We start from the raw sequence: 22363 nt of genomic DNA on the forward strand, positions 1-22363 counted from the left end.
GCCTATGCGGCATCAATAGTAAAAGATAGAATGTTAAAAATGATAAAAAAAAATAAAAAAATCGGGGTATATTTACCTTCCGACGTCGCGCGCTGCCATCCCGGGCCTCAGCATTCCCAGCGATGCCTTGCGAGACCTGTGATGACGTTGGTCTCTCGTTACTATAGCGATCTCGCGAGACCGCTAGAGTCACGCGAGACTACGTCATCACAGGACCTTGCCGCAAGGCATTACTGGGAACGCTGTGGCCCGGGATGGCAGCGCGGGACGTCGGAAGGTAAATATACCCCGATTTTTTCTTTTTTTTACAGGGGTTTGGTACCCAGGGCCTGGAGGACAGTCTCCTCTCCTCCACACCGTGGGTACCAACCGCACATGAGACGCTTAACTTCCCGCATGGTGGGCATAGCCACATGCGGGAAGTAAGCGATTCTCATGCATTCCTATGGGTGCGGAATCGCGGCAATTCTTTGCGATTCCGCACAAAAGAATGATCATGCTGCGATTTTTTCCGCGATGCGATTCCGCTGCGGAAAAAAGCGCAGCATTAGCACAGCATGTGCGGAATGCCATAGGAATGCATGGGGAGCGTTCTGAACACGTTTTTTAAACGTTTTCGCGACAAAAATAGTGGCAAAAAAGCTTAAAAATCGCTTCGTGGGCACACAGCCTAAGACGCACTTTTTTCCTCCCAAAATGTGGAGGAAAATGGGGGATGCGTCTTCTAGTCCGGATTTACCGGCTCTGGTTGTGGTAGGGACGTGGGGCAGCGGTTTCAGTGGATCAGTGGGTCACAGAGGCAGGAACTGGAAGCTCTGGCTAACGCCTATGCCCCCTGCTAAAGAGAAATAGGGATTTTTGTGTACTCACCATAAAATCCTTTTCTCCGAGCCAATGGGTGTTATGCTGCTGGCCACTAGGAGCACACTAAGTAAACCAGAAAAAAAGTTAGCTCTTCCCCTGCAGTATACACCCTCTCACTGGCTGAGATTTCTCCAGTTCGGTGAAAAAAGCAGTAGGAGCATAAACAGTCAACAATAACCATAACTATGTCAAAACCTAAGAATGCTACAGTGAGCCAATAGGCTAAACAGGGTGGGTGCTGTGTCCCCCAATGATTGGCTCGGAGAAAAGGATTTTACTTGAGTACACAAAAATCCCTATTTCTCCTATGCCTCATTGGGGGATACAGAGACAGTGGGACGTCCTAAAGCAGTCCCTGGGTGGGGAACATACATCTGCCTTCACCCCATGTACCACTGAGTCAACACTGAGGTACTGCCGATTGCAAGCTGCGTCTGCCGAGAGCTGCATCTGCAGAGACCTGAGAATGAATTAGGCAATGTTTGTAAAGGTATGCAGGCTGGACCAAGTCGCAGCCTTGCGGACAGGCCTGAGAATGAATTTGGTAATGTTTTGTAAAAGTATGCAGACTGGACCAAGTTGCAGCCTTGCAGACCTGTTCTGCCGAGGCCTGGTGCCGAATGGCCCAAGAGGCGCCCACTGACTGGGTAGAGTGAGCCTTAATCCCCGCTGGGACAGGCGCATTCCTGACACGTTAGGATTCCAGAATCGCTAAGCGAAACCACCTGGCTAGCGTTGCTTTTGACGCGGCTAGACCCTTCCTATGCCCCCCTGGAAGCATGAACAGGGCATCTGACTTGTGGAAGGGAGCCGTACGCGAGATGTACCGTCTCAGCGCCCTAACCACATCAAGGGTGTGGAGGGCCTTCTCAATGCGATGGATTGACGCCGGACAAAAGGAAGGCAAAACAATTTCCTCATTGAAATGGAAAGAGGAGACGACCTTGGGCAGGAAGGACGGGGACGTCCTGAGAACTACCTTGTCCTGATGAAAATTCAGGAACGGAGAACAGCAGGACAGGGCTGCCAAATCCAAAACTCGTCTGATTGACGTAATTGCCACTAGAAAGACCACCTTCCAAGAGAGGACGGTCAGTGACACGTCCTGCAACGGTTCGAAAGGAGCCTCCTGTAAGGCCCAGAGAACCAGGTTAAGGGCCCATGATTCCAAAGGCCTTCTATAAAGGAGGCGCCACATGGGAATCTCCCTGAATGAACGTCTTGACCTGAAGTTTGGTGGCAATTTTGCGTTGGAAAAGCACTGACGAGGCTGAAATTTGGCCCTTGAGCGAGCTAAGCGCGAGGCCTGATTTTAATCCGGATTGAAGGAATTCCAATTTGGCCAGAATGCAAAACACCAGAGGTGATCGACCATGATCCTTGCGCCACGAAAAGAAGGTTTTCCAGGTGCGGAGATAGATGGACATGTACACTAGCTTCCTAGCACTAATCATGGTGGAAATGACGTGAGAGAACCCAGCCTGTGCTAAAATCCAGGATTCAACGGCCACGCCGTCAAGGACTGGGTCCCAGAGTTCTGGTGGTAAATCGAGCCCTGTGAGAGTAGCTCCATGTGATCTGGAAGTCGCCAGGGGACGTCGGCGACTAGTTGTATTAGTTCTGCATACCATGCTTGGTGCGGCCAATCTGGCGCGACTAGGATCACTGGTACTCCCTCCGCACTGATCTTCTTGATGACCCTCGGAAGCAAGGTAAGGGGGGGGGGGGGGTGAGGGAGATGTACGGGAGCCGGAAGCGGTGCCATGGCAGAACTAGGGCGTCCGCTCCGATGGCGCATGGATCGCGTGATCGGGCAATGAACCGAGGAACCTTGTTGTTTAGTCTTGAGGCCATGACTTCCACATCTGGAGTCCCCCAACGATGACAAATATGCTGAAAGACTTCCGGATGAAGAGACCACTCTCCCGAGGCAATGCCTTGGTGACTGAGAAAATCTGCCACCCAATTTTCTACGCCCGGGATGTGGATTGCTGAGATGGGCGAATGGTTCGTCTCGGCCCAATGGAGGATGTGACTCACTCCGTGCTTGGCCATCCTGCTCCGGGTACCTCCCTGGCGGTTGATATACACTACAGCCGTGGCGTTGTCGGATTGGATCCTGATAGGGTGGTCTACGAGGAGATGGTGGAAACTCCGTAGAGCTATTCTGATCGCTCGTATCTCCAAAATGTTGATGGGGAGACGTGATTCTCGGGTTGACCAACGACCCTGTGCCGTGTGGTGACGAAAGACCGCACCCCAGCCGAGAAGACTTGCATCGGTGGTTACTACCAACCATCTTACTGGGAGAAAAGACCTCCCTTGATTCAGGGAGGACCTCAGTGTCCACCACCTGAGGGCTTGCCTGACCCACAGGGACGGTCCAGGGAGAACGGGTTCTTGTCCCAAGCTAACAGCAACGCATGTTGTAAGGGACAGAGGTGGAACTGTGCAAATGGAACTGCTTCCATCGCTGTCACCATCTTTCCGAGAACTTTCATGCTGAAACGAATGGAGTGAGAAACCGGTCAGGAAAGAGTCCGCGCTGCCTGTTGTAAGGCTTGGGTCTTTTCTGGAGGGAGAATGACCAACCCACGGGAAGTGTCCAAGATCATTCCTAAAAAAGGACATCTGCTGAGCCGATTTTGGGAAAGACTTTTCAAAGTTTATCTTCCACCCCAGGTGTGAAAGTGTATTTACTGTTATTCCACGGTTTTCTCGCAGGCTGGAAGGGACGGACCCTTGATGAGCAGATCGTCCAGATACGCTAACACCACCACTCCCCGAGAGTGGAGAATAGTCATGACAGCCGCCATGGACCTTGGTAAAGACTCTGGGAGCGGTGGCGAGTCCGAAGGGCAAGGCAACGAACTGGAAGTGTTCCTCGTGAATTGCAAAACGCAGGAACTGCTTGTGGACGCGACAACTGATCGGCGAGATTCCATTCGCAATCGCAATACCTTGACAAACTGATTTAAACAGTCTGAGATACAGAATGGGTCGCATCGTCCCGTCTTTTTTTGGAACCACAAAAAGGTTTGAATAAAATCCCCTGAAGCTCTCGTGAAGAGGGACCGGAATGATGACTCCGTCCCTTTGCAGAGCCTAAACAGCCCGAAGGAAGGCTCTTGTCTTTTTCTTGGGGGGGAGAGGAAAGGAAAAAACCTGTCATGATCCCAGTGCAGGTTTTTGAGCTGCACGTCAGGGGTTAATGTCTGGAGCTCAGTGAAGGTTTTGACCTGCACACCTGGGGTTAATGATTGTGGCCTCTTTCTGGTTCTGGAAGAGCTTCTTAAACCCCTGGGAAGCTCCAATCCCTGCCAGTTATACTTTTGCCTTTGGCCGAGTGTGCTGACCTCTGTGTGCCTGTTCGTTGTTATAGCTTGTTTATATGGTTCTGACCCGGTTCAGTTTCCCGTTGTGAGTTTGCCTGTTGATTCTGTACTGTGCTATCCTCTCTGTGTATGACTCATAGTCATTGCCTGTGATCTGACTACTCTCTGCTCGCCCCTCTTGTACCTTGCAGCTATCTCTGTGTATGACTCATTGGCTACGTTCTGACTATCCTCCCTGTCTGTGCCCCTTGGTAACTTTCTCTCGCAGTTACCCTGCTAGGAGTTCTCTTGCAGCTCCTAGCTCTCTGGAGTTTAGGCCACGCCACTAGCAGTCACGTGCTTCAGGTCCTGCGGCTCTGAAGTAAGCATCTACTCGGCTGATGCCCGCGCCACAGGTATCTTTGAGCACATTTCGCTTTACTCAGGACACGCGCACTGGCTCAGTGAGCAAGTTCAGTGCGGTGTTTCTGACATTATAACTGGCATGCTATTTTTTTTTTTTTTTCTTTCCTCACTTCTGCAGCATGGACCCAATGTGTGCTTTATCTGAGCAGGTGAAATGCTTGACTCAGTCACTGCAGAAGCTTAGTTTGGAACACCAAGCTCTGGCCCAGTCCCAACGGCGGGTTGAGGACTCAGTTCAGGGGGTACTTTCCGCAGGCTTCCAGCAGGTGGGGAATAGAGATGTCATTTTAGTCCACCCGAATCCCCAGTTAAATTGCCAGATACGCTTTCTGGTAACAAAGAGGATTTCAGGGCATTTAAGGAGGGCTGTAAGCTCTATTTCTCTTTGAGACCCCGCTCCTCTGGGGATGAGAAACAGAGGGTGGGGGTGGTTATGTCCCTGCTTAGGGGGTCCCCACAAGCCTGGGCATTTTCGCTTTCCTCTTCTGCCCCTGAGAGAATGTCTGTGGATGTGTTTTTTGAAGCCTTAGGGCTTATTTATGATGAGCCTGATAGAGTGCGTTTGGCTGAGGACAAGGTGATGAGTGTCTGTCAGGGGGGAGCACTCGGCCGAATGGTTCTGTACTGAATTCAGACGCTGGGCAGCCGAGATTTCCTGGAGTGATGCTGCCCTTCGGGGGCTGTTCCGTAGAGGCCTGTGTGAACGTCTGAAGGATGCTTTGGCACTCCATCCTCCGCCTGACTCCCTGGAGGATGCCATGACCCAAGCGGTTCGCATGGATCGCAGACTGCGGGCTAGAGGCGTTATGCAATGGGAAACACCTTTATTCTTCAGTGGAGATGAGACCAGGACTCTTCCTATGGCTATGGAGGTGAGCACTGTCACCTCTGAGGAAAAGGAAAGAAGACGCCGTCGGAAGAAGCAGTTGTGCTTCTATTGTGGGGAATCTGGACACTGGAAGAAGGAATGCCCCTCCTGTCCATCATCCTCCAAGATGGCGGGAAACAACTAGGTCTGGGTAGTAGTCGAGGAGGCTACCCAGACCTTCAGGTACAATTTTCCTCACGTGCAAAAATGGTGCTGCAGGTGGAACTGGAACTTGGTAATGGTCCGGTTCAGACTACTGCTTTTGTTGACTGTGGTTCTGCTGTGAACCTGATTGATACCAAAGTTATGACTCTTAATAAGATAGGGAGAGTCAGGCTTCAGGATCCTGTTAAACTTGTGGCAATTGACTCGTCTCCTCTTACCCAGGACGGTATCTGTTGCAGGTCTGAACTTTTTTCTCTAAAAGTGGGTTCCACTCATGTGGAAAAACTAAGTTGTCTTGTGCTAGATAACTTGCCCGCAGGACTGGTACTGGGGATGCCTTGGCCTCAATGCCATAATCCTACCATTGATTAGGTTACAGGGGAGATCACTCAATGGGGATGTAAGGATAAATGTGGTAACATGGGACATCTTCTTAACGCTGTTAAATCCGTATCTGTGTCGTCTGTCGGTCTGGAAGGTATTCCGGAGTACCTGAAGGATTTCGAAGACGTTTTTTCCGAAAGTGAGGCTGAGGCGCTACCACCACATAGACCCTACAATTGTGCCATTGATTTAGTACCCGGAGCCAAGTTACCTAAGGCTCGACTGTTCAATTTGTCTGGGCCTGAGTGCCAAGACATGAAGGAGTACATAGCTGAGAGTCTCTGCAAAGGGCATATCAGGCCTGCTGTGTCACCTGTGGCAGCAGGATTCTTCTTTGTGAAGAAGAAAGATGGTGGTTTGCGGCCGTGCCTCGACTTTCGGGAACTGAACAAGATAACGGTTAGGAACACTTACCCGCTTCCCCTCATCCCAGACTTATGTAACCAGTTAGCTGGGGCCCAATGGTTCTCCAAGTTAGATCTGAGGGGGGCCTACAATCTGATAAAGGTTCGGGAAAGGGACGAGTGGAAAACTGCGTTCCTCACATCAGAAGGACTCTTTGAAAACCTGGTAATGCCGTTTGGGTTAACTAATGCACCCGCTATTTTCCAGAATTTCATCAATGTTGTGTTTTCTGACCTGATAGGCCGTTTTGTTATTATTTATTTGGATGACATTTTGGTTTATTCCCCGGACAGCCAATCTCACTTGCAACATCTACAGACAGTTCTCCAGAGACTCAGGGAGAACAGATTGTTCGCTAAATTGCAAAAAGTGTTCGTTTTTTTGTACAGGAACTGTCTTTTTTGGGGTTGATTGTGTCCTGTGAGGGGTTTCGTATGGATCCTAAGAAGGTGCTGGCGATCGCTGACTGGGTTCAGCCTTGAGATCTCAAGGGGCTCCAGCGCTTCTTAGGATTTGCAAACTATTATCGAAGATTCATTAAAGGTTTCTCACAAGTGGTTAAACCACTCACGGATCTTACCCAGAAGGGGGCTGATGTAAAAAATTGGTCTGTACTCGCTAAGGAGTCCTTCTCAGCGATTAAGAAATGTTTCATGTCTGCCCCGGTGCTAGTACATCCAGACCCGTCCAAATCATTAATTGTGGAGGTGGATGCTTCTGAAGTGGGGGTGGGGGCTGTGCTGTCCCAGGGTCCGGCCACCCTTACCAATCTCAAACCCTGTGTCTTTTTCTCCAAGAAGTTCTCTTCAGCCGAGAAAAACTATGATTTAGGCAATAGAGAACTTCTTGCGGTCAAGCTGGCGTTTGAGGAATGGAGGCACTTTTTGGAAGGGGCGGCTCACCCTATCACGGTTGTCATGGATCACAAACATTTGGCATACCTTGAATCTGCTAAGAGGCTTACTCCTAGACAAGCCCGTTGGTCACTTTTTTTTTTCTTCACGATTTAAGTTCTCCATTACTTTTCGACCGGGGTCCAAAAATGTTAAAGCGGATGCCCTGTCCAGAAGTTTTGACCCAGTGTCTCCCCCTGAGCCGCCGTCCTCCATTCTTCCCCCAGGGGTGGTAGTGGCGGGGGTCTCGACTGAGTTGGAACAAAAAATTCTAAGGGCTCAGGCCCGAGCTCCGGCAACCAGGCTAGGGGATAAACTGTTTGTTCCAGATTCATTGCGGCCTAGACTTCTGCAGGAGTTTCATGAGTCTAGGCTGAGTGCTCATCCAGGTATCACGGCCACTAGAGAGGCAGTAGCCAGGGATTTTTGGTGGCCTTCATTAAGGTCCGATGTCAAGGAATTTGTTTCTGCTTGTGGCGTGTGTGCCCGTTCCAAAAGCTCGCATAACCAGCCAGCTGAGGAACTCATACCTTTACCGGTTCCTGATAGGCCATAGACTCACCTTTCCATGGATTTTATTACCGGCCTTCCACCTTCCAGGGGCAATACCATGATCTGGGTGGTGGTGGATAGGTTTTCTAAACAGGCCCATTTCATTCCCTTGGCAGCATTACCCTCAGCAGAAACATTATCAAGGTTGTTTGTGCAGCATGTGGTCCGACTGCATGGGGTACCCCTGAATGTTGTGTCTGACAGAGGTGTGCAGTTTGTGGCCAAATTTTGGAGGGCGTTCTGTATGAAATTGGGCATCTCACTCTCCTTCTCGTCGGCATATCACCCGGAGAGTAATGGTCAGACAGAACGCACCAATCAATCCCTGGAACAAATTCTCAGGTGTCTGACCTCCGACAGACAGGAGGATTGGTATGATGCGTTACCGTTGGCGGAATTCGCTTTTAACAACCGGGTGAGTCAGTCCACCAACATGTCCCTATTCCTGATTAACTATGGGTTTAATACGCATTTTGGGGAGTTTTCACGGGTGGATTCCGGTTGTCCAGGGGTAGAGGGGTCCGTTCAACGGTTAAAAAACCTCTGGGCTGAAGTCCAGCGTAATATCTATCGGGCCCAGGGGAGGTACAAATATTTTACTGACAAAAAGAGAGCCTCGGGAGACATGTTTCAGGTGGGAGAGAAGGTTTGGCTTTCCACACGTAACATCAACTTAAAGGTACCATCAGCTAAGTTGGGACCAAAGTTCATTGGTCCGTACGAGATTATGGAGATAGTCAACCCAGTGGCATATAGGTTGCGTCTCCCCGCCTCCTTAAAAATATCCAATGTGTTCCATAAATCTCTGTTGAAATCCGTAGGGTCAGTCAAAGAGGACTCCGAGCCTGTTGTTCCTCCAGTGCTGGTGGAGGGTCAATTGGAGTATGAGGTCGGACATATTGTGGACTTTCGGCGGGTGCGCCGCTCTTTGCAGTACCTGGTCCACTGGAAGGGATATGGACCAGAGGAGCGCTCATGGGTCCCTGCTCGCTCTGTACATGCAGATCGCCTGGTTCGGGCTTTCCATGCCAAGTACCCGGGGAAGCCTGGAGGTCCAGAGGCCCCCCCGTTGAGAGGGGGGTACTGTCATGATCCCAGTGCAGGTTTTTGAGCTGCACGTCAGGGGTTAATGTCTGGAGCTCAGTGAAGGTTTTGACCTGCACATCTGGGGTTAATGATTGTGGCCTCTTTCTGGTTCTGGGAGAGCTTTTTAAACCCCTGGGAAGCTCCAATCCCTGCCAGTTATACTTTTGCCTTTGGCCAAGTGTGCTGACCTCTGTGTGCCTGTGCCTGTTCGTTGTTATAGCTTGTTTATATGGTTCTGACCCGCTTCTGTTTCCCGTTGTGAGTTTGCCTGTTGATTCTGTACTGTGCTATCCTCTCTGTGTATGACTCATTGCCTGTGATCTGACTACTCTCTGCTCGTCCCTCTTGTACCTTGCAGCTATCTCTGTGTATGACTCATTGGCTATGTCCTGACTATCCTCCCTGTCTGTGCCCCTTGGTAACTTTCTCTCGCAGTTACCCTGCTAGGAGTTCTCTTGCAGCGCCTAGCTTTCTGGAGTTTAGGCCACGCCCCTAGCAGTCACGTGCATCAGGTCCTGCGGCTCTGAAGTATGCATCTACTCGGCTGCTGCCCGCTCCACAGGTATCTTTGAGCACAGTTCGCTTTACTCAGGACACGCGCACTGGCTCAGTGAGCAAGTTCAGTGCGGTGTTTCTGACAAAACCGAGTTGGAGGGGGAGAAGAAAATTCTATCTTGTATCCGGAGGACACCAGCTCCCTGACCCACTTGTCGTGGACGACCGCGAGCCAGGTGTGGCTGAAGGAAAGTAGGCAACCGCCTACTTTGTCTGTGTCCGCCGGATACCGCAACAAGTCATTGGGTAGATCTATGAGATCTGGCTCCCCTAGATCCAGAAGCCCTAGGCCTGAGTTTCCAAGAGCGGTTAGGTCTGTATGAGACATGGGAGCCTGTCTACGTGCGGGGACCGACCTGATCCGGAAGAGAAGGTAGAGGAGGACCAACCGGAATTGTTGCGAAGAGATCGAAAACGCGTCGGCTGTTGGTTGTGAAACGGCCTAACAGCCTTTTGTTGAGGAAGGACTTTACTTTTTTTTCCCCCGGTAGTATCAGAAATGAGCTGGTCCAGTTTCTCTCCAAAAAGATGACCCGTTTGAAAGGGGAGAGAAGTCAACGATCTTTCAGATGTGGCATCCGCCCGCCAGCCGTGGAGCCATAGGGCCCTTCTAATGGAGATCGCATAAGCGGCAGTTTGAGCCGCGCAATTGGCGGCGTCAAAAGAAGCGTGTACTACAAAGTCTGCTGCGTGAATTATCTGCCTGGCGACAGTGGTTGCCTCCGGAAGAAGATTGATGCCCTGGAAGGAAGTAATCAAGACTTCTGCCCAAGGGGCCATTGCCTTAGAGACCCAAATTGCCACGAAAGATGGAAAAATCGCTGCTCCTGAAGCTTCAAAAAACTGAACGGAGGTTCTTCTGACTGAAGAACCCTCAGAAACAGATAGGAGCGTTTTAGAAGCAAGACGCGATACAGGAGGGTCCACCGAAGGGGACTGTAACCAATCCTTCATTAGGTCTGGAGCAAAAGGGTATTCATAGCCTGAGTAGACTTTTGCCCTGAGAACTGCTTATGTGGCCGATCCCTATGATTCTGGACAATTTCCTTAAACACCGGATAGTTGGTAAATAACCTGCACACACGCTTGGTTTTCTTAAATGAGATAGGGTGTGCTGGAGCGGGAATATTTTATTCATCCAACTTCAGAATCCTGTTGACTGATTCTATAAGAGAATCAAGCAACTCTTGATCAGTTGGGGGATTCTGAGGGGCTGACGTGTCAGATTCGAATTCAGAGTCGTGCTCGCTGTGAACCTCAGGAGAGGGAGAGCGAGAGACAGGAGTCGCCGATGCTGAGGCACGAACGTGACTAGGGGACGCATCATGGGTCGGCTTTCTAGAGACCTGACCATCCCTTGAACGAGTATGGCCCCTGCTGGTGGACGGTTCCCGGCCGACGCCAGAGCCCTCCTCGGGAGGTAAGTACGCTTTCTAACTTAAAGGGTCCTCCTGGAGGGAGAATATAGCCTGGGTCAGAGACTCCACCGACCGTGACAGGGACGCAGCCCACTCAGGGGTACTAAACGCAGGAAGCCCATCAGCAGCGGCGGCGTTTGAGCGCAGGTCGGGGCGCAGTCCGTGCATAACGGATTAGTCTGTGCACTGCGTAAGGCAGACTTGCAAGTGGTATACACGATAAAAAACACAGTGTGCTTTTTAGCAGCCCGTTTAGCCTCCTTAGATTGGGACATAGTGCTCCTGAAAGGGTTAACGGCAGAGTCTGCAGCTGCAGGGAATGTGCCGGGAAGGGGTTAAGCTTTAATCTGAGGGCAGATGCAGCTTACCCACGGTCCTGTGCTGCGTCCCCTGGGAGGAAAGCGGTGGCCCTGTGGTGTCACCCGGTATCCGGCTGTCCAGAGGAGGCTTAGCGCTCTTGAAAGGGTTAACTGCAGCTGAGGTAAAAGACATGGCCCCCGAGATTAGAATTGTGCGTCTCGTAAGGAATGAGAGGCGCCAAGAGGAGGGGGCGGAAACGTTAGTGCGGGCGGCACTATTCAAATTGGGGACTAAATTTTTGGCCTACCCGAGCGGAGAGAGCGTGGGCGCCGGTGCACCCCGCCGCTGACGCTAAGTCAGCGCTTCTCCCGGGGCCAGGACCCGACCCCATACCTCTACTCCAGTGCTCGTCAGGCTGTTCTGTCCGGGGTCATCCATGCAGGTCTTCTCATCCTCCTGGCTGATGAAGCAGAGCTGGAGGAGTTCTTAAAGGGGTATGCTCAATTGATCCTCCCTATGGCAGGGGGATGGAGAGCTATGGGGCTGGTTCAGGGCATTCGGAAGCGCTGTTCCAGTCTTCTCCATTGCACTCCATGCGCTTGCCCTCGTATCCGTGGATTACCGTGGACCGTAAAGATCATCGCCATAGCAATCAGCCCCAATCGTCGCAGGAAAGTGTACGGGGAGGTATACTCCGCGTGCTTGCCTGTTGTTGGTTCGGGGGGAGAGCGGGCCGTAGAAAGGAACCGTCGCCCCCTTCACTCCATTAATTAAAAATAAAAATTTACAGAAAAATCAAAAATAAACTAAAAACGGTGGGGTCTGAAACCAGACCCAAGTGCCTCCTATAGACACTAAGCAAGAACTGGAGAAAGTTCAGCCAGCGAGAGGGTCTATACTGCAGGGGAGGAGCTAACTTTTTTTTCTGGTTCACTTAGTGTCCTCCTAGTGGCCAGCAGCATAACACCCACTGTCTCTGTGTCCCTCAATGAGGCGTAGGAGAAGTGAATATTCACTGAATTCCATGCCCATGGGCATGGAGGGCAATGAATATTCATTTCTTTTTGGCATCCTGGTATGATTGGCCACACCCCCATCCTGGTATGCATGGCCCCATCAGAAAAGATTAAAAAAAAAAAACCCATTAAAACTTACCTTCCTCTGCTCCTTCGCAGTGTCCTGACCCGGTGCCAGCAGCTGCTTAATGCTTGTAAGCAGCGCATGGCAGGGACATGGCAGTGTCAGCCACTGGCTTCCTGCGGCTACCGGCGGTCATGTGTGCCAATACTTAAGAGAAATGATTATTCTGAAGGCTCCGGCTGACACTGCGCGCTACTGAAGAGCAATGAATATTCACTGCTCTCTGCGATGAACAGTCCCGGTGAGTATTCCGGCAGCTAGGCTCTGCTTGTGAGCAGCGCATGATGTCCCTGCCATGCGTTGCTTACAAGCATTAAGCAGTTGCCGGCACCGGAGTAGGACACTGTGAGAGAGCAGAGGAAGGCAAGTGTAATTTTTTTTTTTTTTTTAAATCTTTTCTGATGGGACCATGCATACCAGGATGCGGTTGTGTCCAATCATATCAGAATAAGGATGGGGTCATGCATACCAACACCGTGATGGGGACAATCATACCAGGATAAGGACAGGGCCATGCATACCAGAATAAGGATGGGGTCATGCAAACCAGGACTGGGATGGGGCCATGCAAACCAGGATAAGGACGGGGCCATGCAAACCAGGATAAGGACGGGGCCATGCAAACCAGGATAAGGACGGGGCCATGCAAACCAGGATAAGGACGGGGCCATGCAAACCAGGATAAGGACGGGGCCATGCAAACCAGGATAAGGACGGGGCCATGCAAACCAGGATAAGGACGGGGCCATGCAAACCAGGATAAGGACGGGGCCATGCAAACCAGGATAAGGACGGGGCCATGCAAACCAGGACTGGGATGGGGCCACGCATAACAGAATAAGGATGGGGCCAATCATACCAGGATAAGGATGGAGCCTTGCTTAACAATACTGGGATGGGGCCAATCATACCAGGATAAGGACGGGGCCATGCATACTTGGACGAGATGGGGACCCTGCATACCAGTATAGGGATGAGGGCGATTATTCCTGCTTGGATAAGGATGAGGGGGACCATTCCTACCAGGAGGGGGGATATTAAGTACAGAATTGACCACGTTTTGTTTTTTCTCCCTAATTTCCTCCTCTAAAACTTAGACGCGTCTTATAGGCCGAAAAATACGGTTAACAAGACAAAGCAAAACAAGACTATGATATGTAATAAATGATTGATTAAATAATTATAAAAAGTTACGCTATAAATAAAAGACATAACCTGCATTCTAATGAGAGTGTCAAACTATAATAGTTGGTACAGGCATAGATCAGAAAAGACACTTACAGCTTTCTGTAAAGACTCCACACAAGGCATATGCGCCAAGTCCACAAACAGGTGGTTGAAGAAATCTGGAAAAGGAATTCGTTGATCTGGATCTCTCACCAGCAGCCGTTGGAGAAGATCGCGGCATTCTGGGGAAACCCGTGGTCTTGTTGGGAGCTATATATGGAAAAACAAAAAGGTGATTTGGTAAGCGGTCATTCTCTGAGGTACGTATTGTTTTTATTTATTTATTTAGCTTCCCTATATAGCCCCATTAATTCCACAGCCTTTTACAGACCTCACCATCACTATCCCCATAGGGGATAGTCCATATCAATGTCTTTTGAGGGTGATAGAAAAGCCATGCAAACATAAAGAGAACATACAAAAACCCAATGCAGATATTGTCCTTGGTGGGATTTCAACCCAGGACCCCAGTGCTGCAAAGTAACAGTGCTATCCACTGAGCCAGCTTGCTGTAGCTGGACTTGAGTGAAAATAGAAGGGCAGAACCACAAACTCCTGCACAATGACCATAATGTGTTAGTAAGCTGGTAATTACAAATCTACTCTGCAGACATGCATATAATATGCGCATACTTCTACAAGCAGGGCCATCAAAGCTAAAAGCTAAACTGCTACTATACTAGTATTAGAGGATGTGTATAAAACTTTTACACCCACAAATAATCTGCTTATTATAAACACTGACAAACAATATAGAACTCTTCACACTTTCATTTAGGGACAGCAATCACCTACATATGCAAACTGCTTAGTGGCGAAGAACTGTTAAAGCGCAAGGGTGGCTTTAATTCGTTACTGCATAAACTAACAGAACAAATTTGCTTCTCTCTCGGTCCCGGATTGTCCTTTAGTTTATAGATAAAATCTGAATTCAGGGAAGACAGATTTTCACATTACTGCGATAGATGACAGTTAGTTCTTTTAAAACTCTATGGAAAGGGTATGGGTGGAGGAGAGAGGAGCCAGTTGCAGACAGACATTCTGCTGCAAGTTCCGTAGAACTATCATTTTCTATTTCAATAGTCTGTATGCACTGAAGATAGATTTTACTTGAGAAGTGTATATTTGAAAAGTGACAGATTAGTCCTGGAGGAGAAAGAAGTGGATTTCTCTACTAAGATATATTACAATGTTTCTTATTTTCACAAGAACTATCGATTTATAAAAAAGTTAAAACAACAACAGTAACTCTTTAACACAATGATTTGCCTCCATAGTGGTCATATTCTCGGCATTACATGCCGTTTACTTGAGGAGATATGCTGTCGACAAAGATGTCTGGCTTATCACTCGTTTGTTTAGACAGGAAAACGATGAGGAATAGGTTCTCCTGTGCACAATCGTTTTGTCAGTAATTAAAGTGGTGGTCCAAAGACGGGAATTAGGATGAAAATGAATTTGTATCTCGGACCACCCCTTTAAAGTGTCCTCAGTTTCTTCATATCTTACCTCTATACTTTGGTTGCTTCTTATTTTTTCTTCTAGTTCCGAAAATGACCTAGATGCAAAAGGTGCTCTCCCAAATAAAGCCTCTGAGATGAAAGAGAAGTGACATTAAAGGACAAGTGATAAGTAACAAATGTTTCATCCATCAGCAGCTATTAGATTCTATGCAAAGCCTTAAGGTGCATTTACACTGGCCGATAATCTGGAAGAGAGTTTGGATCCCAATTTTAGGCATGTCTAAATAGGCTGCCAATCACGCAATGAACGAGAAAAACGCTCGTTCATCGGGTGAAATTATTTTTAAGTGTGCTTAACCCCTTACTGCCATCGGACGGAATAGTACGTCAGCTGGCAGTATCCCCCGCTTTGATGTGGTCTCCGGCGGTTAGCTCACCTCAAAACCGGGACATGTCAGCTGTTTTGAACAGCTGACATGTGCCCGCAATAGCCGTGGGCTGAATCACGATCTGCCCGCGGCTAAAAACTAGTTAAATGCCGCTGTCAATCTCTGACAGCGGCATTTAACAAGTGCTCCCGTCCATCCGCCAGAAATGCACTCACCAGTGATCGGGGGTCATCAGTTTGTCGTAATGACAACCAGAAGTCTCCTTGAGACCTCTATAGCTGTTGACGTCTGATTGCTGTGAGCGCCACTCTGTGGGCGGCGCTCATAGCAATGCAGTAAATGTGCTACATACAGGCGATCTGAGCATCACCTCTTTGTTGCAGAGGCAAGCGAGTTGTGGCATCTTCTAGGCTATTGAAGCATATCAAAAGTAAAAAAAGGGGGATTTTTGCTACTTACCGTAAAATCTCTTTCTTGGAGCCTTCATTGGGGGACACAGGTTACCATGGGTGTATGCTTCTGTCGCTAGGAGGCTGACACTATGCAAATAAGAAAAAGTTAGCTCCTCCCCAGCAGTATACACCTACCGACAGGCCCAAATTACCTCAGTTGGTGATAAAGCAGTATAAGGAGCTACTATAAGAAACTCAACTGTAAGAACTCAACCTATGTACCAACCAAACAAGGCACATTAGCCAACACGGTACAACATTAAGGGAGGGTGCTGTGTTCCCCATTGAAGGCTCCAAGAAAGAGATTTTATGGTAAGTACCAAAAATTCCCCTTTCTTTCTCGCTTCATTGGGGGGGGACAGGTTACTATGGGACGTCCAAAAGCAGTCCCCAGGGTGGGAAAGAAATGCTGAGAGAAGGGAACTTAGGTCGGCTGGTGTGAAACCGCCGCCTGCAGTATCTTCCTGCCTAAGCCTGCATCAGCAGAGGCGTGAGTATCTACCTTGTAGAACCTCACGAAGGTATGAAGTGACGACCAGGTAGCGGCCTTGCAAACTTGCAAAGCCGAAGCCTGGTGACGAACGGCCCAGGAAGCTCCTACAGCCGTGGTAGAGTGAGCCCTTACCCCCGGAGGAGGCTGTTTGTCCTGGACGCAGAATGCCTCCAGAACCGCTGAACGAATCCAACGAGCAATGGTGGATTTGGAGGCTGGGAACCCTTTCCGATGACCATCCAAGACGACAAACAGGGAGTCGGACTGATGAAAGGGAGCAGTCCTAGCAAGGTAGATTCGAATTGCCCTGACCAAGTCCAACTTCTGCAGGGATCTCTTCAAGGGATGAGTTGGAGAGGGACACAGAGAGGGAATGATGTGAAAAGCAGAGACCACCTTAGGCAGAAAAGCCGGAACAGGTCTGAGTACTACCTTACCCTGGTTCAAAACCAGGAAAGGGGAATGGCAGGACAATGCTGCCAACTCCGAGACCCTCCGAATAGAAGTGATAGCGACTAGGAAGGCAACCTTCCACGAGAGGAGGGAAAGAGAAATGTCCTGAATTGGCTCGAAAGGCGCACGCTGAAGAGCGCTTAAAACAAGATTCAACTCCCATGGATCGACAGGAGACTGATAAGGAGGCGCTATGTGAGCGACGCCCTGAAGAAAAGTCTTCACCTGGGGAAAAAGAAGCCAGATCTCTTTGGAAGAGGATAACTAGAGCGGACACCTGACCCTTTAAGGGAAATGCCGGAGTCGAGACCCGTCTGCAGAAAACACAGAACGGAAGAAAGAGAAAAATCATAGGAGACACACTGTTGTCCTCACACCACCGAAAGAAGGCTTTCCAACATCTGTGATAGATGCGAGATGACGCCAGTTTCCTTGCCTTAATCATGGTCTGGATGACCTTGTGGAAAAACCTGCGTTTCTCAGGACCGCGGCCTCAACGGCCATGCCATTAAATTCAGAGACCGAGAATTCGAGTGGAAGAGGGACCCTGCGATAGAAGATCCGGACGGTCTGGAAGCCTCCAGGGGGCGTCCGAGAGCATGTTTACTAGCTCCGCATACCAGGCCCTTCGTGGCCAATCTGGAGCTACTAACAGAACGGGAACCCCTTCTGCCTTTATCTTTTTCACGATTCTTGGGATCAGGGGAAGAGGTGGGAAACTGGGACCACGGGAATACCAGAGCGTCGCAACCGATGGCCATCGGATCCCGAGACCTGGCTACGTACTGGGGAACCTTGTGGTTTGCTCAAGATGCCATGAGGTCAACATCCGGAACGCCCCACCTCAGACAAATTTGGTGAAAGACGACGGGGTTGAGAGTCCACTCGCCTGACACGAGCCCTTGACGATTGAGGAAATCGGCTTCCCAGTTGTCCACTCCTGGAATTGTATGGCTGATAAGGCGGGAACATGGCTTTCCGCCCAACGCAGAATCTTTGCCACCTCCAGCATGATCTGCTTGCTGCGAGTTCCGCCTTGGTGGTTTATGTACGCCACAGCTGTGGTGTTCTCCGACTGGATGCGGACCGGCTTCCCTGCGAGGATGGGCTGCCAGCGGATGTGGGCAAGAAAGACTGCCCTGATCTCCAAGAGATTGATTGGTAGGAGAGCTTCGTGAGCATCCCAGCAGCCCTGTGCCGTGAGGTGGAGAAAAACCGCTCCCCAACCCAGGAGACTGGCATCGGTGGTGATGACCTGCCATTGAATGGGAAGGAAGGATCTCCCGCGTAGGACCGAGGTGGGAAACGTCCTCTAGGTTAGGGATTGCCTCACCTTGAGAGGCAGAAGCACTGGGCGGTCTAGGGAGAATGTCGTCTTGTTCAAAGCAGACAGGAGGGCCAGCTGGAGAGGGCGGGAGTGAAACTGGGCACAGGGCACTGCTTCGAAGGAAGCAATCATCTTCCCTAGGACTCTCATGCAGAGTCGAATAGGAAGAGGGACAGAGCGCTTTAGGGCTTTGATCTCCTGTCGGAGGGAAGAAATTTTCTTCTTTGGAAGGAAGACTCGAGCTTGGCTGGTGTCGAATTCCATGCCCAGAAATACGAGACACTGAGTTGGGATCAGGGTCGACTTCTCTTTGTTGACTATCCAGCCGAGGCGATGCAGCGTGTCCAGAGTGATCTGGAGGCTGTGATTGCAGTCTCGGCGAGATGGACCCTTGATCAGGAGATCGTCAAGATAAGGGATTATAAGAATCCCCTTCGAACGAAGGATGGCCATGACCGCCGCCATGATCTTCATGAAGACTCTGGGGGCGGATGCCAGACCGAATGGGAGAGCTGTGAACTGATAATGGCACTCCTGTACGGCAAATCTGAGGAATTCTGATGCTGCACACAAACAGGAACGTGCAAGTAAGCGTCCTGAATGTCCACAGAGCAAAGGTATTCCCCCGGTTCCATGGAGGCGATCACCGAGCGCAAGGACTCCATTCGAAAATGGCAAACCCGAAGGTGACGATTCAACTGCTTGAGGTCCAAGATAGGTCGAAGGGAGCCGTTCTTTTTTGGGACTACGAACAGGTTTGAGTAAAACCCGGAAAACTGTTCGTGCCAAGGAACGGGTACGATCACTCCTGAGTTTAGGAGAGAAGAGACAGCCTGGGAAAGCCCTGGAGCATGAGAGGGCTGTTTTGGTGGACAGCCGGATCAGGGTTCTACGCCTTCCACCAAAGGATGCGGCGAATAGCAATAATGGTGCTGTTAGCTCTTGCTGAGCAAGCAGCAGCATCCAGGGAGGCGTTCAACAAATATTTACCAGCATGGGCAATTTGATCTGCTAAATCTGCTAGCTCCTCTGTGGGAGTTGCCGCCACAATGCCTCGACGGAGTATCTTGGCCCAGGCAGATATTGCTTTTGCCACCCATGAGGAGGCAAAGTTAGGGCAAAAGGAAGTGCCTGATGCCTCAAAGGCTTATTTGGCTAGGGCCTCAATCAGTCTGTCCGTAGTGTCGTTGAGAGATGCCGCATCGGGAATGGACAGGACTGTTTCAGATGCTAAACGTGAAACCGGCGGGTCCACCTTAGGAGATTCTGACCATTTGCTGACGAGGTCAGGACTAAAGGGGTAAAGGATGTCCAGATGTTTTCTTCCTGGGAAGCGTTTTCCGGGATTTTCCCAGTGTCTAGAGGTAGTGATGTCAAACTCGTTGTGATTGGGAAAAAGCTTGGAAGGACGTTTTACGACGTTTTTAAAAGAAACGGATTGGTCCTGAGCAGTAGCATTTTCCTCCTTAATTTCGAGCGTTTGCACAATAGCCAAAATAAGGCTACCATGTCCTGCGTTCTAGAGGTGTGATCTGCGTCAGAGTCAGACTCTAACAGAGAGGCTACGTCTGACCCGACATCCGCCTCCGAGGAGGGGGAACGGGCAGAGGGGCACCCTTGGTGCTGCCGAATCTGAGGAAGAGCTAGACAGAGTCCGCTTCATAGTCCTTTCTCCTGATCTGTCTCTGGGAAGGTCATGGTCAGGTGCGTCCGAATCACCGTGAGAGGTGTTCGGAGCACTGGTGGCAGCAGAGAGATGCGGCATACGTTCCAGGACCTGTACCAGGGACTGTGAAATTTTGGTGAGGTCTGAAACCGATTGAGACATGGCAACGGTCAGACCAGAAACCAACTGGGACATGGCAACGGCCTACTCAGGAGGTAACATAGTAACATAGTTATTAAGGTTGAAGGGAGACTTTAAGTCCATCTAGTTCAACCCATATCCTAACTTGCCCTAACATGTTGATCCAGAGGAAGGCAAAAAAAACCCATGTGGCAAACAGTAAGCTTCACATTGGGGAAAAAAAATTCCTTCCCGACTCCACATACGGCAATCAGACTAGCTCCCTGGATCAACGCAATATTAAGGAAACTAGTGTATATACCCTGTAATATTATACTTTTCAAGAAAGGCATCCAGTCCCTTCTTAAATTTTAGTAGGGAATCACTCATTACAACATCATATGGCAGAGAGTTCCATAGTCTCACTGCTCTTACAGTAAAGAATTCGCGTCTGTGAGTATGCTTAAACCTTCTTTCCTCCAGACGTAGAGGATGCTCCCTTGTCCCCGTCACAGGTCTAAGAGTAAAAAGATCATTAGAAAGGTCTTGGTATTGTCCCCGCATATATTTATACATTGTAATAAGATCACCCCTAAGCCTTCGATTCTCCAAACTAAATAACCCCAAGTGTAATAACCTGTCTTGGTATTGCAGACCCCCTAGTTTCCTAATAACCTTGGTCGCTCTTCTCTGCACCCGCTCCAGTTCAGCTATGTCTTTCTTATACACCGGAGACCAGAACTGTACACAGTATCCTAAGTGTGGTCACACTAGTGACTTATATAGAGGTAAAAATATGTTCTCCTCATGAGCATCTATGCCTCTTTTAATGCATCCCATTATTTTATTTGCCTTTGCAGCAGCTGCCTGACACTGGCCACTAAATGTGAGTTTGTCGTCCACCCATACACCCAGGTCTTTTTCAATGACTGTTTTGCCCAGTGTTTTACAATTAAGCACATAATTATACATCTTGTTCGTTCTACCCAAGTGCATGACCTTACATTTATCCCCATTAAAGCTCATTTGCCATTTATCAGCCCAAGCTTCTAGTTTACATAAATCCTCCTGTAATATAAAATTTTCCTCCTCTGTATTGATTACCCTGCAGAGTTTAGTGTCATCTGCAAATAGTGAAATTCTACTCTTTATGCCCCCTACAAGGTCATTAATAAATATGTTAAAAAGAAGCGGGCCCAAAACTGACCCCTGTGGTACCCCACTGCTAACCGTGTCCCAGTCCGAGTGTGCTCCATTAATAACCACCCTTTGTTTCCTATCCCTGAGCCAGCTCTTAACCCACCTACACATATTTTCCCCTATCCCCATTGTTTTCATTTTATGTATCAACCTTTTGTGTGGCACCGTATCAAAAGTTTTTGAAAAGTCCATGTACACCACGTCCGCTGCATTCCCTTGGTCCAGTCCGGAACTTACCTCTTCATAAAAGCTTATCAGATTAGTCTGACAGGAACGGTCACTTGTAAACCCATGTTGATATTGGGTCATAAGGTTATTCTTCTCCAGATACTCCAGTATAGTATCTCTTAGAAAACCCTCCAGGATTTTACCCACAGTTGAGGTTCAACTTACTGGCCTATAATTTCCAAGTTCAGTTTTTGTCCCCTTTTTGAATATTGGCACCACATTTGCTATACGCCAGTCCTGTGGTACAGACCCTGTTATGGAATCTTTAAAGATTAAAAATAATGGTCTATCTATGACTGTGCTTAATTCCTGCAGTACTCGGGGGTGTATCTCATCCGGGCCCGGGGATTTGTCAATTTTAGTGATTTTTAGATGCTGCCGTACTTCCTGCTGGGTTAAGCAGGTGACAATTAATGGAGAATTTTTATCCCTGATCATGTTATCTGTCATGGGATTTTCTTGTGTAAATACTGTTGAAAAAAAGTCATTTAGCCTATTGGCTTTTTCCTCATCCACCATTTCACCCAGACTACTTTTAAGGGGACCAACACTATCATTTTTTAGTTTCTTACTATTTATGTAGTTAAAGAATATTTTGGGATTATTTTTACTTTCTCTGGCAATGAGTCTCTCTGTCTCAATCTTTGCTGTTTTGATTTGCTTTTTACAGAATTTATTTAATTTTCTGTATTTATTTAATGCCTCTTCACTACCTACTTGCTTTAATTCTCTAAATGCTTTATTTTTATCTCTTATTGCACCCCTTACAGCTCTATTTAGCCATAGTGGTTTCCTCCTATTTCTAGCATACGGTATATATTGTGCACAGGTCCTATTCAGGATGCTAATAAACGTCTCCCATTTTCTTTGTGTATTTTTAGGTCTCAGGATATCGTCCCAGTTAATTGCACCAAGATCATCTCTCATCTGTTGGAAATTTGCCTTCCTGAAGTTTAGTGTCCTTGTAACCCCTCT

General features: G+C 49.0%; 1 protein-coding gene across 1 annotated transcript in view; it reads right to left on the bottom strand.

The window, feature by feature from the left end:
- ULK3 (unc-51 like kinase 3) overlaps nucleotides 1–22363 on the bottom strand; it is a 74350-nt gene that overhangs the window by 14239 nt on the left and 37748 nt on the right. The window contains exons 6-7 of the mRNA XM_073579543.1: nucleotides 15107–15189; nucleotides 13652–13807 (exon numbers count right to left, since the gene is read on the bottom strand). Coding sequence (XP_073435644.1) covers nucleotides 13652–13807; nucleotides 15107–15189 — 239 coding nt within the window. The remainder of the gene's footprint in view (nucleotides 1–13651; nucleotides 13808–15106; nucleotides 15190–22363) is intronic.

This window comes from Dendrobates tinctorius, unplaced genomic scaffold (assembly GCF_039654945.1).
Source record: "Dendrobates tinctorius isolate UK_male_01 unplaced genomic scaffold, ASM3965494v1 ptg000062l, whole genome shotgun sequence".
Lineage (NCBI taxonomy): Eukaryota > Metazoa > Chordata > Amphibia > Anura > Dendrobatidae > Dendrobates > Dendrobates tinctorius.